This window comes from Vulpes lagopus, chromosome 2 (genome assembly GCF_018345385.1).
Source record: "Vulpes lagopus strain Blue_001 chromosome 2, ASM1834538v1, whole genome shotgun sequence".
In the NCBI taxonomy this organism is placed as follows: domain Eukaryota; kingdom Metazoa; phylum Chordata; class Mammalia; order Carnivora; family Canidae; genus Vulpes; species Vulpes lagopus.
In genome coordinates, this window is record NC_054825.1 from 31,511,384 (window position 1) to 31,527,232 (window position 15,849).

General features: G+C 46.0%; 1 protein-coding gene across 1 annotated transcript in view; it reads left to right on the top strand.

Annotated features, from left to right (window-relative positions):
- TLL2 (tolloid like 2) overlaps window positions 1–15,849 on the top strand; it is a 122,172-nt gene that overhangs the window by 89,597 nt on the left and 16,726 nt on the right. The window contains exons 11-13 of the mRNA XM_041732545.1: window positions 6,519–6,635; window positions 7,641–7,786; window positions 8,266–8,461. Of these exons, the coding sequence (XP_041588479.1) occupies window positions 6,519–6,635; window positions 7,641–7,786; window positions 8,266–8,461 (459 nt within the window). The remainder of the gene's footprint in view (window positions 1–6,518; window positions 6,636–7,640; window positions 7,787–8,265; window positions 8,462–15,849) is intronic.

Here is a 15,849-nt window from a genome sequence, read left to right on the forward strand (position 1 = left end):
GAAGCAGTATCCCTGCAGGGAGCCCAATGTGGGACTATCCTAGAACACCAGGATCACGACCTGAACCAAAGGCAGACACTCAATCACTGAGCCACCCAGGACCATGAATTTAAGTTCCTAGAGGTACAAACAGATAGGAATGTCCCCGTGTGCTCAAGAAAGCAGCCATGGTAGGCTCTGAGCAGGGGTACCAGGTTACCACCATTATCAGTCGGCTGGTTTGCAGTCTAGGTAGACAAACCAAGCATGGCCAGGAGTGTATATGCTGTAGGACAAATGGGTTTTGTTACCAGATGGCAAGGTGGAGGCTGCCTGCCCTGGATTTCTGCTTCCTGCCTAATGTGAGCAGACACAGTGCATGCTAACAGCCAGAAGGAGGCATGGCTTTCTAGGTAGTAATGATTGAGTGTGTCAGGAAGATGGAGAGCTGCATTCTGGGTAGCAGAGGTTCCTAGCCTGGCTGGACGTCAGTATCTGTTGGGAAGATTTCTATGAATATAGATCCCTGGAAGACTACTGAACCAGAATCCCCATGAGTTGGGTCAGGGAATGATCCCGCTTACCTGTAAATGTATGTACATGTGTGCTTGTTCAGCACCACATACATAGAAAGGGCACATCAAGGGTGCTTATCAAACAATTGAAGCTGGTTACCTCTGAGAAAGGAAGCACAGATGGAAGCAGCTTGGTGGTTTGGTTTGTATACTTCTGGATTGTTCTACATCTTTTACAAGAATGCTTTCAGGCAGTATTTTATAATTGAACTAATAGAAAGGGCTCTGTGGGAGGAATTTCAATGACAACATGGAATCATAGACCTCCTCAGCCTGGCAGGGATCTTAGAGTCACTTATCCTACACCTTCACCAGGAAACCACGCTCCTTGAGTGTGGACCAACTCAGTAAATCCACACAGGCAGCTAGTGGCTGAGATCAGACCAGAACTCAAATGCCTGGGTCATGTGGCGTGCTACTGAATCTTGAGAAGGGTATCCCTGTAGGACTGTCAGATAAAATGCATGATTCACTGTTTATCTGAAATTCAAATTTAACTAGCCTTCCTGTATTTTTGTTTACAAAATCTGGCAACCCTAAACTCCCCCAGAGTAATGTGGTAGACTCAAAGGGCTCAGGGGAAGGAAGCTCTCTGTTACTGAAGTTCCCCCAGAGAGGGCTGAGACACGCTCCCGAGAGTGGGCACAGCCAGAGGCATTTCCAGCAATTCCCTGTTCTTGAACTTGAAACAAGAATTTTCTCACTGCATTATCCTGATGTCTCTGGCTACGCTTTCATTGATGAGATGGGGCCTTTGCCATTTGTTGTTGTCGGTGAGAGTTTGTTTTGTTGGGTTTTGTTTGGGGTGGGTTTTTTTGGCTCATATTTTACACACTTTTGCAGTGTGTGTGTGTGTGTGTGTGTGTGTGTGTGTGTGTGTGTGTTGAGTGTACCACAGCCAAGGCATGGCCCAGTGCCTGTAACCATCATTCTTCATTTGCGGGAATCCTCCTTTGCCAACTATTTGGCCTGCTCTGATGTTTCCAAATGCAGTTGTTAGTGCACTTTTGTGTTTGGAACAAGTGTATTGTGTGGGCTGAGCTGGTCCCTGGGAGGGGTCAGTGCCATGAAATCTGCTGGGAGGAGGCAGGTCAATGCCCCTTTGGCAGGAGGGAGAGCGGATTAGGGCGGATTGTGAAAGTATGCATCTTGCTCTGAAAAACTGTGCATTGCATATTTTCCCAGGGCAGTGTGTGAAAATCCAGGCATAATGGATGCATAACTTTTTATGAATGAACCCTTTATGACTCCCCATGAAGCCTACTTGTAGTGTCCTCATCTGCATTTCCTCTTCTTGATATCCTTATTAAACTCCTCCTCCAAAGCCAGGAACACGATTCAGTTTAGGAATTTGCCACCTTTTCTCTGGTCCAGTTTCTGCCCAGCCTGTTAGTTTTCTTGGAAGGGGACTGCTTGGGACACCTTTTTTCACAACGTGATTAAAGAGAAATGTAAGTAGAATGAGGATGTTTCACAGCTGGTAAAAGGTATCAAATTGGCTTTTCAGTTTTAGGGCTCACTTCATGAGACTGCACCTGAAGTGGGGAGGAAGGGGCTACAGAGAGCATTTACCAGTAATCTTAAGTACTGTCCTGTTCATTGGATTCTCCTCCCTCATTTCTGCTGGAGGACTTGCTCTAACAATGCACTTTTGTATGTAGAACTGTCTTTGAGCATTCTGTACCACGGCAGTGCACACAAAAGCCCCTCTCCCCCTCTTCCCACGAAGTGGGGAGGGAAGTTCAGAGAGGCCAGGCCAGCCAGTCAGTGTCGTGTGGCCCCACTACTGGGGCTCCCGGGGTGGGGGCACCTCCCAAGTGAGCAGAAATGATAACGGGAGTCACACAGCCAAGCCTGGCATTGCAACAAGCATGGCTGGAGGCTTTGATCTTTGTTTCCAAGTGTCCGTGTCCAAACTGGGAACGATGTGTACATTCCCAGAGAGCAGATTTCACGTCTATTCATCCAAAAGTGAACTGTGTTCAGAGTCGCCCCTTGAACAGAGAAATTGCTTCTGATGATGGTGGCAGTGGTGACTAAGTAGAAGGCAAAGTTGATGATGAAGGTCAAGATCTCAGGCTGCCAAAGTTCAAATCCTGTTTCACTTGCAACATGAGTGTAACTCAAAATAAGTGTAACTCAACTCAAATTCTTCAAATCCTCAGTTTTCTCATAAACTAGATTCATAATAATACCTAATTCAAGGGGTAGCAGGTTGCAGTTAGATAATCCACGTAAGGTGCTTGGGATAGTGTCATGCTCAATAACAAAGGGCTTTCGTTAGAACCATTATGGTGGAGAAGAGAGTGTTGAGAAAACAGTCAGGGGACAGCGTAGAGGGTTTTTGTTAAGAATTTCAAGGTGATTTGGGGGGATAGAAGTTCTTTAGAAATAATTTGTAATTTATCCTACCAAGTCTGGCTTTGCCAAGGCACTAATTCCTCCCTCCTCTAGGGTAGTGAGCAGACCGGGTTGTCCTGTGGCCCAGTGGTGGGTGGTTCATCTCATCCTGTTGGGTTTTTAGACAGCAGGGCAGGCATGGGAAGTCTCTCTCCTTTTTGGAAACAGTCTCCAGTGGCTGTGACAGCTGGGGTTTTCAAAGGAGAAATTTGGACTTGAAACTTGGTTTGGCTAAGAAAGAATTCCTTTTGTGATCCCATGTTGTTGAACTGCTGTTCAGCAGCCCTGTCTCCTCACTGGTAAGCAATACTTCCCCATGCTTATGTGTTGTTTTCCAAGAATTAATTGACACTAATTGGCCATGCCAGAGTAACCATTACTGAAAATTTATGGGCTTCTGATGGATTTTTCCTTCCCAAATTCTTGGCAGAAGTTTCAGCTCATCTCACTTAATGTTAAGCTCACCAAATCCAAAAAGCTGCAGGTGGCCAGAATCAGAAGGAAGCAGGAGGTTAGCAGCTTCTACCCCAGGTCTCCCCAAAGAATGTATCCACAGTTGGCCATCAGGAAATGTCCATGATGGCCTTTATTCCTCCCTGAACCTCATTCCCCTATTTCTCAGAGGGCAAAGCAGAATTATAACTTCAAGTGATTGATCCAGTGCTCAACATGGATATTGGCAATAGGGAGTGCCCACTAAATACCTATTGAATAGACATGAAAAGATATCAAGAAAAAAATATTAAGATATAATTCACATATAATACAACTCACCATTTAAGGTGTACAAGTCAATGATTTTTAGTATGCTCATGGAATTGTGTGACTAACCATCACCATAATTAATTTTAGAGCATCTTCATCACCCCAAAAGAAAGCCCAAACTCGTTGACAGTCACTTCCCATGTCCCCAATATTAAATGGGTTTTTGAGTGTGTCACACAATCAGTGCTTGAGAGAACCATGACTTCCAGTCCAAATAGTCTTCCAGTCCTTCACTAGTCTGTGTTGTGAACTGTTCAGCACAACTCAGCTCATGTCCCACCTCATCAGGTAGTGGGAAGTTAACTTCAGTCAATTTGGGTTTTCTTCGCCCCGAGATGGGAGTGCTGATAAGGGATATACTTGGTGCCAAGGCATGGTGGCCAGTGAGGCATCCATATTGCCATGCCAGCTGGCATTACTGGATGACCTCAATTCTGGTTTCCAGTCCTCTGAGCGAAGAATCATAAGAGGCTGCTGTGCTTCCTTCTTGTCTCAATTCTAGTCTAATTCAGATTGGTGCCAAAGTCCACATCTCCCTAGAAGACATTCAGTGAGTGATGTCCTATGGCTCCCCACATCCTCTGGACTGTGGAAAAGTCACCTCCATTCCCCTTTGCCTGAAGAACTCTACATGCCTGTCTCCTGGACTAATGTCTGGATGAACCATCTCTATATTCCTATTCTGACCCCAGGTGGGACATGGGGATCTAGAGTCTTATTACCCCTGCAGGCTCTGCCTCGGGATTGGAGGCACAGTTCTGTCCTTGTCCCAGATCCTTTCGTATTTTTATTATTTTTAAAGAAATTATTTAAATGTAATTTAGTTAATCTATAGTGTGTTATTAGTTTCAGGAGTAGAATCTAGTGATTTATCAGTTGCATATAACAGTGCTCATTACATCATGTGCCCTCCTTAATGCCTATCACCCAGTTAGCCCATCCCCCCACCCACCTCCCCTCCAGAAACCCTCAGTTTGTTCTCTATATATAGTTAAGAGTCTCTTATGGTTTGCCTCCCTCTTTGTTTTTAATCTTATTTTATTTTTCCTTCCCTTCCCCTATGTTCATCTGTTTTGTTTCTTAAATTCCACATATGAGTACTCGAAATCATGGTATTGTCTTTCTCTGACTGACTTACTTCACTTAGCATAATACACTCCAGTTCCATCCACATTGTTGCAAAGATAAAATTTCATTATTTTTGATGGCTGAGTAATATTCCATTGTGTATCTATTCCTCAGTTGATGGACATCTGGGCTGTTTCCATATTTGGCTATTGTGGACATTGCCACTATAAACACTGGGGTGTGGGTGCCCCTTCAGAGCACTATTTTTGTATCCCTTGGATAAATAGTAGTACAGTTGCTGGGTTGTAGGGCAGTTCTATTTCGAACTTTCTAAGGAGCCTCCACGCTGTTTTCCAGAGTGGCTGCACTAGTTTGCATTCCCACCAGCAGTGTAAGACAGTTCCCCTTTCTCCACATCCCTATCAACATCTGTTGTTTCCTGAATTGTTCATTTTAGCCATTCTGACCACTGTGAGGTGGTATCTCGTTGTGGCTTTGATTTCTATTTCCCTGATGATGAGTGATGTTGAGCTTTTTTTTTTCATGTGTCTGTTGGCCATGTGTATGTCTTCTTTGGAGAAATGTCTGTTCATGTCTTCTGCTCATTTCTTGACTGAATTTTTTGTTTTTGGGTGTTGAGTTTGATAAGTTCTTTATAGATTTCGGATAATAACCTTTTATCTGATATGTCATTTGCAAATATCTTCTCCCATTCCATAGGTTCTGTTTTAATTTTGTTGACTGTTTCCTTTGCTGCGCAGAAGCTTTTTATCTTGATAAAGCCCCAATTGTTTATTTTTGCTTTTGTGTCTTTCTACTAGATCCTTAAACCCACTGGGGGTCTCCATAATCCTTTTCCATCAAGGTCATTAGCTTAAAGTGGGACAGGCTATGGGGCCCTTCTAGACGGTCCATGGTGCCCTCTCTAATCCTCTCTCCCTCATTCCCTCATTTGTCTGTCCTAGGAATCTTTCTAAGACTCCAAGGGTGGAAATGGAAAAATGTGCTCTTACTCATTGAGAGTTCTTCCAAGGGATCCCTGGGTGGTGCAACGGTTTGGCGCCTGCCTTTGGCCCAGGGCGCGATCCTGGAGACTCGGGATCGAATCCCACATCAGGCTCCCGGTGCATGGAGCCTGCTTCTTCCTCAGCCTGTGTCTCTGCCTCTCTCTCTCTCTCTCTCTGTGACTATCATAAATAAATTTAAAAAAAAAAATTAAAAAAAAAAGAGAGTTCTTCCAAATCTTTATAACTGTGACAAAAGCTTGTGAAATTCATAAGCCAAGAAGGTGTGATTTTTTTTTGTCTATGTTGTCTGACATCCCTTGTCTGAGGCAAGGAAAGCAGAATGTCTTCCCCAAGGCATGCCACCCCTAAAAGAAGGGCATATATGTAGTAGGAAATACCGAGGGAAGAAACATCCGTCACTGCCTCAGATCGTTGCTCACCACACCTTCAGCACCTTTACCAGACTCACTTGTGCCTGAGCTATACTCTGGGTACTTTGATTGATTGGAGTCTGGAATCCTCTTGAAGTCATCCTGGAGGAGACACATGGGCTGTGTGACTGCCTCCTTCCATCTTTTATTCCTGTCTGAGCTACAGGCTGAATGGCCACAGCTAAGATTACTGCTCACCTTGAGCCACATTGAAGAAACACTGCTCACTCTGTCTCTAATGAGTTTCTTCTTGCTGTCTGTTGGCAACCTGACCAATCTTTTCCACTTCCCAGGTAGGTTTTGTGGCGATAAAGTCCCGGAGCCCCTCACGTCCACAGACAGCCGGCTCTGGGTGGAGTTCCGGAGCAGCAGCAGCCTCTTGGGCAAGGGTTTCTTCGCAGTGTACGAAGGTTTGTTCATGACGAGATAAGCCCCCTGGGTAGCACTTGATGTGCCTCTGGCCTTCGCATGCCGCCCACTGTCCCCCTTGCACCCAGGCAGGTGTGGCAGCTGCTGGAGCTGTGAAGGTTGGAGCAGCCACCCCAGGGGCTGGGCTGAGGAGTCCCCTCCTCAATCCTGTCCCCTTCCTCCCCACTCTGGAAGCAGAGAGGCCATCTGTGCTTACTTCTGGACAGGTGTCATCTACCTGTCACCCCCCCCCCCCCCCCACTGAACTCCATTCCACTGCAGCTGGGGAGACTGTCTGGGGTATAGAACCCTGAGGACATGAAAGCAGCCTCTGAATAGCTGTGTGAGCCCGAGCAAAGGACCTAACCTCTCTGAGCCTCTGTTTGTTTCATTTATGAAAAAAAGACTTTGGACAATGTCAGGGTATTTACAACTACATTTCTTGAAAGGGCCTCTGAGGCCACCATGGTGGTTGAGTTGAGTAAACAAATAGGTCTGGGCTCTGGGCAGCTGCCACCAGGGCATTTCTGCTAAAATTCGTTCCACATATTGGATAAATTGTAATTTTGGAGAGGCCAAGATTTTGTTTTTATAAAAGAAATAACGCACACGTGTGTGTATGCACACATGCATGTGTATAGCCCTCTGTACCAGCCCTCTACGTTAGAATCACTTGGGGAACTCAGACATTATTGCTACATGGAGCTCCCCCAGACCCACTAGCATCAGAACTTCTAGGGATGTGACCCCTGCTTCTACAGCTCGAAACATTCCCCAGGTGATCATGATGCACAGCAAAGGTGGAGAACCGTGGTTATTTTCTTTATATGAAGAAAATCCAGAGTTGCAAACAAATGAAATTGTGCCTTTCTAGAGGCAGTCTTGGTTGGATAGAAATGAAAATCTTGCCACATGGAGCCACCTAGTGGTATAAGTGTGGCCACTAATTTCCTTCCTAAGATCTGACCAGGGACCTCATTCCTCCTCTCCTGGCTCTCTTTCTAAAGCTACATGTGGGGGAGACATTAACAAAGATGCTGGTCAAATTCAGTCTCCTAACTACCCGGATGACTACAGACCTTCCAAGGAATGTGTTTGGAGGATTACGGTTTCAGAAGGGTTTCATGTGGGGCTTACCTTCCAAGCTTTTGAGGTAAGTACTGCTCGGTTTTTCTTCCTGAGGATGAAGTACATGTCAACTTCTGCTAGACAATCTCTGCTGTATGAATATGGGCTTCCATTTTTTTTTTTTGGTTGAAAAGAGGAACCTAAGAGACCATCTCAAGCTCACGGTGCATTGTACCCAGACATTTGGCATCCAAATCTTTGCAGGCTTTGAAATGGTATCCACCTCCTTTCTGACGGCTACCCAGGGGATGTGAAAGTCTAGAATGGGATCCCAGGAAGTTGTGTAGAACCGTCCTGCCCTATGTGTCATTTCTTAGTCTGCACAGCTTAGTCTGGGCTTTCTCAAATAGAGGATAGCTTAGAGAGCCCAGGACACACTTGGGTCCTTTGGCCTCTTGGTTAGATTTTTGAGAGTGTTATGTAGTAGGTTCCCTTCTTATGTAGAAATACCTTTAATACCAGACCAACCGTCATCTTCCATGCTGCCTCTGTTTCTTTATTTAGATTGAAAGGCACGACAGTTGTGCATACGACTACCTGGAAATCCGCGATGGCCCCACAGAAGAGAGTGCCCTGATTGGCCATTTTTGTGGCTATGAGAAGCCAGAAGATGTGAAATCGAGCTCCAACAGAATGTGGATGAAGTTTGTGTCCGATGGCTCTATCAATAAAGCGGGCTTTGCAGCCAATTTTTTCAAGGGTATGAATTAGCAGTTTGTTTCCATTTTTAGTCACAGGAAGAGGTATTGCCCCCCTGGCTTAAGAATCACAAAACCCATATGGAAGCTTAGCATCCAACAAGGCTCCCTGTTGGGAGAAGGCAGTGACCCATTTTAGAGCTGCCTCTAACGGAGTTCACCACTGACTCAGGAACAGGTGCGGCCTGAGCTGCTCCATGGCAGAAAGTCCTGCCACTGCACTTGGAAACTATATTTAATAAGTTTATCAGGTCAACCTAGCAAACCTCAGGGAAATTGAGCCTTGATAATAAATATTCATGTAATCACTCTCATTAATTGAGCACCTACTGGGTATCAGGAACTTTGCAAGGTACTTGGCTGACATGATGTCCTTTAATTCCCAAAATAACCCTTCAAGTTGGGTTCAGATCACATTTGATTAGGGTTGAGAAGGGTTGCTTGAGGGTCACCCAGATAGTTAAGTGCAGATCAAGAATCCAAGTGCCATCTGACTCCTAAGGCCAAACTCTTTCAACAGCACAGCCTTGCACTTCCTGATGTGGGCCAGAAAGGCAGCCTCTGTCTTCAGCTGCTGACACATCAGTCCCCAGTCTGCCAGTCTCCTCTCAAGTGGGTGGGGGTGGAGAGGAGAGTGAGAGGGTTCTCAGGGAGCCAACTCCCATGTTGTCTCAGGGACCTGCCATGTTGCAGAGATGAAAGCAGACCCAGAATGGCATGGAAAGGGCAGCATTCCTGGCCCCAGCAGAATGGGCTTCTCAGCACTTGAGGCAGGTGTTCTTTCTCTGTTCCCAGGGCCCTGGAAGCCCCTCAGACTACACTGTAAAAGGGAAGCCTGGATATTCCCCAGCACATTGTGGTCAGGCGCCCAGTAGCCTGCCAGCAGCCACTGAATGGTATTATCCAGTCCGCATCTGAGGTCTCTTGGTCAGTGGCACCACTCACATCCAGGAAGAAGGAAGCTGCTTTCCCCTGCTTCCTTCCTCTCCAAGGACTCCAGGCTGTGCCAGTACAGACATCCCGGTCCCTATCTTATTCCTGCTCTCCCCATCTGTCCCCTCTTAGCCCTTTCTCCCGGGTTCTACATAAGTGCATGTGTGTGAGAAGAACTCATTTCAAGCCTTATGACCCGAGCAGGCAGCCCTTTTCCTTCATGAGACTTCGGTTTCTCTCTGCAAAACAAGGGGAAGAAATCTGCCCATTGTACCTAACCAGTTGTGAAGCCCCACCAAAATGATGGCTGTGGAGACACTTTATAAGCCGAAAAGTGCCACACAAATATATATGGTTATTCTTCTCTTATCTTGAGGCATCTGGAAGCACAAACAGAAGCAGAACAGGAATCATGATACTTTGAATAATCGGAGAAAATATTTCATCAATTCTTTCCCAAGCAAAAAAAGGCAGGCAGTAGCAAGTGTATTTCAAATGCAGGTCAGCTTGTGGTTGCAATGCCTGGAAATTCACAGTCTGTGCCCCACCTGGCCCAGACTGCATGTGACTCAGTAGCAGCGATGCTCACTAGGTGGCCTTAAGCAGGTTACAGTAGCAGGTTACAGTAACTTAAGCAAGTTACTCTCTGAACCCCAAATTGTCCATTTCTGGAAATGGTATATGAGGCTATTGCAGAGCTGTCAGGAGAAGATGAAACCGTGTAACCAAAGGCACATTGTATAATGTTTAGTCCCATGAACCGTCTTTACTAGAGAAGGAGCTTTTGAAGTGGTTATTTTTATTTCTGGCAAAAATGAAGTGCAAATTTCTTCTTGCTATTGTCATGTATCAGTTTCTTGTGGCTGCAGTAACAAATTACCACAAACACAGTGGCTTAAAACAACACAAATTTGTCATCTTACAATTCTGGAGGCCAGATTTCCTTGCATTTTCCAGCTTCTAGAGGAGACCTCTGCATTTCTTAGCTCGAGAACCCCTTTATCTTCAAGCCAGGACTGGCCAGGGGAGTCTTTCTTGTGCTGCATCACACACCTCTGCTTCCACTGCCACATCTCTTTTTCTGACCCTGACTGTCCTCCCTCTTTCAGTTATAAGGACCCATGTGGTTACATTGGGCCTACTCAGATAACCCAGGATAATCTCCTATTTCAAGATCCTTAATTTAATCGCATTTGCAAAAGTCCTTTTTGACAAGTAAGGTAACAGATTTACAGGTTCCAGGGACTAGAACGTGGACGGCTTCAGGAGGCCTTATTTTGCTTACCACATGTCACCAATGATTATGAGGATTTATTCTAATTCTGTCCTTCTCCTCCCCTGCCTTCCACCCTCAGCTCTGTAAATTAGGTGTTGGGTAGTTGGTAACCCGCTGGTACTGACCCACCCACACCTCATTCCTGGTGCTGCTGCTAATTGGTGATGCATGTTTTTGAGAGGACCAGCTAAAGCTGGAGATTAGGGTTACCAGATTTACAAAAAAAAAAAAAAAAAAAAAGGATGCCCAGTTAAATTTGAATTTAAGATGAAGGATAATCTTTTAGTATAAGCATGTCCCAAATATTGCATACCTTGCTAAGAAATGATAAATGTTCATCTTGTTTTAAAGCTTTTATTTATTTATTTTGAGAGAGAGAGAGTGAGCAAGCAGGGGGAGGGGCAGAGAGAGAAAATCTCAAGCAGACTCCACACTGAGTGCAGAGCCCAACATGGGGCTTGATCCCACGACCCTGAGATCATGACCTGAGCCGAAACCAAATGTCAGACGCTTAACCGACTGGGCCACCCAGGAGCCCCAGAAGTGTTCATCTTAAATTCAAATCTAGTCAGGCCTCCTGAGTTTTTTATGGCAGCACTACTGGAGATGCCAGTCAATGCAGGGGAAAGTAGTGCCTCCTGCGATACTACACTGGCTTGTAAGGCACTGAGCTGGCTTGCTCTGAGTACCCATCATAACCATCTGTGTTTGCTGCTTGGAAGATACCATCTTCTCCTTCTTCCACAGTTAGCACCCATTCAGCAGTCATCAGGCCATGTGTCAGGTGCATTGCTAGGGGCTGGGGACACTGGGGAAAGCACAGCCATTGTCCTCAAGAGCTCAAGGTGGTGGAAGAGAGCTGCAGGCAAATGGGGAGGGACCCAGCCGTGGACGTGTGGACCTCGGAGGCCCTCAGCCTGGGTGGGGGACCACATTGCGCAGTCTCACACTTCAAGGGCATTTCAGTTCTCAGCTTGCAGACATCTCTTTAGATGCCCATGAAGATGTTAACCAAGGCCCACCTATACTAACTTAATGCACAGGCCCGGCTTGATGTCTCCTTTATGTCAGTGAGCTTGACCCTGAATCCTAAAAGAGAAACCAAGACTGGTGGAAACCTCGGGGGACCTCTTAGAGGGGAGAGAAAAGACTCCACGGAGTGTGCCAGAAACCACGTGAGCAATCTCACTTTATCTCCAGAACAAGCCCGTGGTAGGCGTTAGTATGACCCCCATTTTATAAACGAGGAGGCGGAAGTTCTGAGGTGGCAGAGCCAGAACAGACCCTGGATTCTGCAGAGTCCCCAGTGCATTCTTCCCACTAGAGAGGCCTGAAGTCACAGGCAAGTCAACAGAGGGGGTTTGAAATTTTCATTCGTGTTTGTGATTTGATTCTGACACGTGTCGCCTTTCTGCCCTTCCTGATACCATGGAAATATGGGGAAAGGGGTCTTGGATTTAGCATCCAAGATTTGGATTTTTGTCCTGCCTTCATCCCTCACAGATGTCTGCTCTCAGGCAGGTCAATTTTCCTTTTGGGGACTGGATCATACCTGCTTTGTTCTCCACTGTATCCCCATGCCTGGCCCACACTGGGCTCAGTAAGTATTTACTGGGCAGGGAATGAATAGATGAAAGAGTAAATGAGGCTCAGGTTCCTCATTTGTGGGTTGGGCTTCCTGCTGCTTTCTCTGCTTACTTTTCGGGATTCCCAGGAGAAAGAATGAGGCGAGACCACAGTCTAGAGCAGTGCTGTCCGACAGAAATAGGAGGCAAGTCACAAAGGTGAGCCACATATGTAATTTTAAACGGTCTAGCAGCCACCTTATTCCCTTCCCCAAAAAGAAACAGATGGAATGATTTGAATATATCTTATTTAATCCAATATATCAATTTTACAATCATTTACTATCACATGCAGTACTATCACTTTAATTTGTCATTAAGATACACAATATTAAAAAAAGATACACAATATTAATGACATATTTTGTGGAGGTTTTTTCATACTAAATCTTGGAAATCCAGTGTCTTTTTACATTCACCGCACACCTGAATTCAAAGTAGCTACATTTCAAGTGTTTGATAGCCAAACAAGATGATGGCGACCACACTGGTCAGTGCAGCTCTCGAGACTGGACACAGCCAGCTTCCTCTGCCCAGCCTGTTTCCAGAAAAGCCATCTGTAGGATGTCCTGGGAACACACAAGTGCCCAATGCGTGTGTCAGGACTTCTCCGGTGAAAGAAACCGGAAGATTAACTACTAAGTCCATGCAGAAGAGTTGGACCAAGCGAAAGAAACTCTTGCCTTGGTGCCAGTTGGTAGGAGGCTCTGCCCAGAGCCCAGCTGGCACATGTCACTGACCAGGGTGCCAGTTGGCCTCTGCATGCCTCTCCTGGTGCCAGATGGCAGTCCTTCTCAGAGCCCGCTGGCCTGGCAGCAGGCAGAGCTCATCTCTGCTTACTTCAGGAGATGGCAGCATTTGAGGGTTGGCAGGGCCACACTTCTCACATAATATCATTCCCACCTTGATCCCTATGCTCCTCTGTCCCAGTGCCAATGGACCACCGTGGGGTGCTGATGAGGGGGACTGGCTTCCTTCAGGTACCTCTTCAAAAGCTCAGGGATATGCCCTGACTTCTCATTCCTTAACTCTCTCTGAAACAATTGCTGGCATCTTACCCGAGCCATCTCGTTATCTAAGCACAGAATGACTCCTTCTTTTACTAATACCACTTGAAGAAGGCAAAGAAGACAGAGCTACCGCTGTGCAAACCAGAGCCCTGCCTCGTTCAGCTTTTCCTCCTACCCCTCACACTCTCCCAGATTTTTCTAGGAGGCTTGGCCTTGACCACCATAACCCAGAGCAAGCATGAATCTGTGGGCTTGGAGCAGATGCTACTTCGTCACAGTGTGGAGGTGATTCCAAGGATGCCTAGGCTACACTGAGAGTAGAGCCTCTGCTACAGTTCCACACCATCCATCCAAGTTGGAGTAAGGTTGAAAATGGCCAAGCATCCCACTGCTCTTGCTGGAGCAAATGCAGATATAACTCTGTATCTGTGGGATGCCTGGGTGGCTCAGCGGTTGAGTGTCTGCCTTTGGCTCAGGACATGATCTCCAGGGTCCTGGGATCGAGTCCCACATTGGGCTTCCTGAATGGAACCTGATTCTCCCTCTGCCTATGTCTCTGCCTCTGTCTCTCTGTGTCTCTCATAAATAAATAAAATCCTTTTAAGAAAAATAACCATATCTTTTACCCACCTTCCTGAGCCAAACAAACATCCTACCTTCTAGTCACTGGAGGAACTATATTCCCTTTGCTTTAGGCCCAAATCCAATCTACCATCCTCTCTCCCACCACATGGCTAAGATGGCACCTGGAGACTTGTTCATCTATGGTCTTCCTTTTCTTGTCTAGGACAAATGCGTGTCCTTCCCATAGCCATGTCTCTGGCATCAGAGTCTCCCCTTTGCCATCTCCCAATTGGTCCCATGTTTATATTGGCCTATTTCGATGGGCTTTTTTCCACCATTCTTTTCTGCCCTCCCCGTGCATCTACCTGCCAGTTTCTTGACTCTGCTGGGCCACCTACCTGCCTTTCTCTTCTTCCTTCACTGGTCCAACTTTGACTGTTGTCCTTTCTATTTCAGCCTTGTCCCTCTCCCCTCCTCAGACCTGTACTACTCAGCTCTCACCTGATTCAGGTACACCCAGGTAACCTTATCCTTTTCACTGCCATCATCATTGTGACTGTCTACCCCCTGGGATTTTTTTTTTCAAAAACCCACTGGGATTTTGAAAGCAACCCTGCAGTTGTCTGTAGTGAGAACTATTGTGTACTGGATATCTATATGCTAGGGACTTCACACGCATCATTTCCAACCTCCACAACCCTAAAAGCAGGTGCAATTCTCATCTTAAAGCAGGAGGGAGGCTCAGAAAGGCTAAAAGACCCAAATTGTTGGGGAGAGATCCAGTATGGATCCAACTGAGGTCGTCTGGTTCACTCTAGAAGCCTAGATTCTTTCCATTTCTCCTTATTATTAATAAGGATATACTACCCCCCTTTTATACTTTCTAGCAAATGCTGAATAAAGTACTTTGTTTATCGTAAAACAATAAGTTATTGCAAGGTTGTTACTATTTTAGCATACTTAATAAATAAAATCTTTAAAAAGACATTTATTTGAGGCCATGGACAGCTTCAACCCCCTGCCTAGAGCATGTCTCCTACACTCACTCCCCCTACAGGCCAACCTATTTAAGTTTTGGCTGAGCCCCAACAGCACATCACTCTTAATAATTACCTAAGTTTATTGCCCACTATGTGAAATGATGGGCTATTCACACACCATTCTTTACCCAGTGAAGAGCAAGCAGATAGATGAGTATGTTGTGCACTGGAGACAAGGAAGGCTGAAAGGAAATGGGTCTGTCTGAGTGGAAAAGGGGCCGCGCAGAGGGAGCTGGCCCTAGTCGAAGGGTTTGCTTGTTCCGCAGGACCAGTGGGTTGAAAGTTGCAAGGGGCCAGAATTTTGACAATTCAAATTTCAAAGGAGAAGAAATACTTTTGAAACGCAGCGAGAGTCCCATCTCTGGGTGATTTTGAGCAGGGTCTGCAAAGCCTCCATAAGAAATGTTATTAAAAGGATTGCTGTGTGAAGGCAGGACTGGGTTCTTTCCATGTCATTACCAACTGTAAGATGTCCTGATTTCTCTCGTTTTATGTGTCATGCGGGCTTCAAAGATTTTGTGGTCAACTCTGTGTTTGCTCCATTACTACTTCCCATAGTGTTATGAACCAATACCACCCCCACCCTTTCTTCCTCCTAGATTGAGCTGTTATGGGTTTTGTCTTGGTTTTGAAGATGCCTCAGTGTTTGTTGTTCCGTCGCTTGGCTCTCTGGCTTGGTTAGGTCACAGCGCCCCCTCTCAGGGATTGATGCCCCAGAGCTTGGCAACAGAAAATGATGAGTCTTTCCTTTTATTTCTGATCATCTTGGAGATGCCCATTGCCTGGGTTTTTCTTTTCTCCAGTGATGCGTGGGCTGACATTTCTGGCAGATTCTCCAGTGACTCCCGTGTTCTTCCTCGGGACAGCTCTGCTGGCATCATACTTACTGTTATTTAACTGCCCCAAACATATCACTAGACACTTGTCAGTGCTGAATCCCAT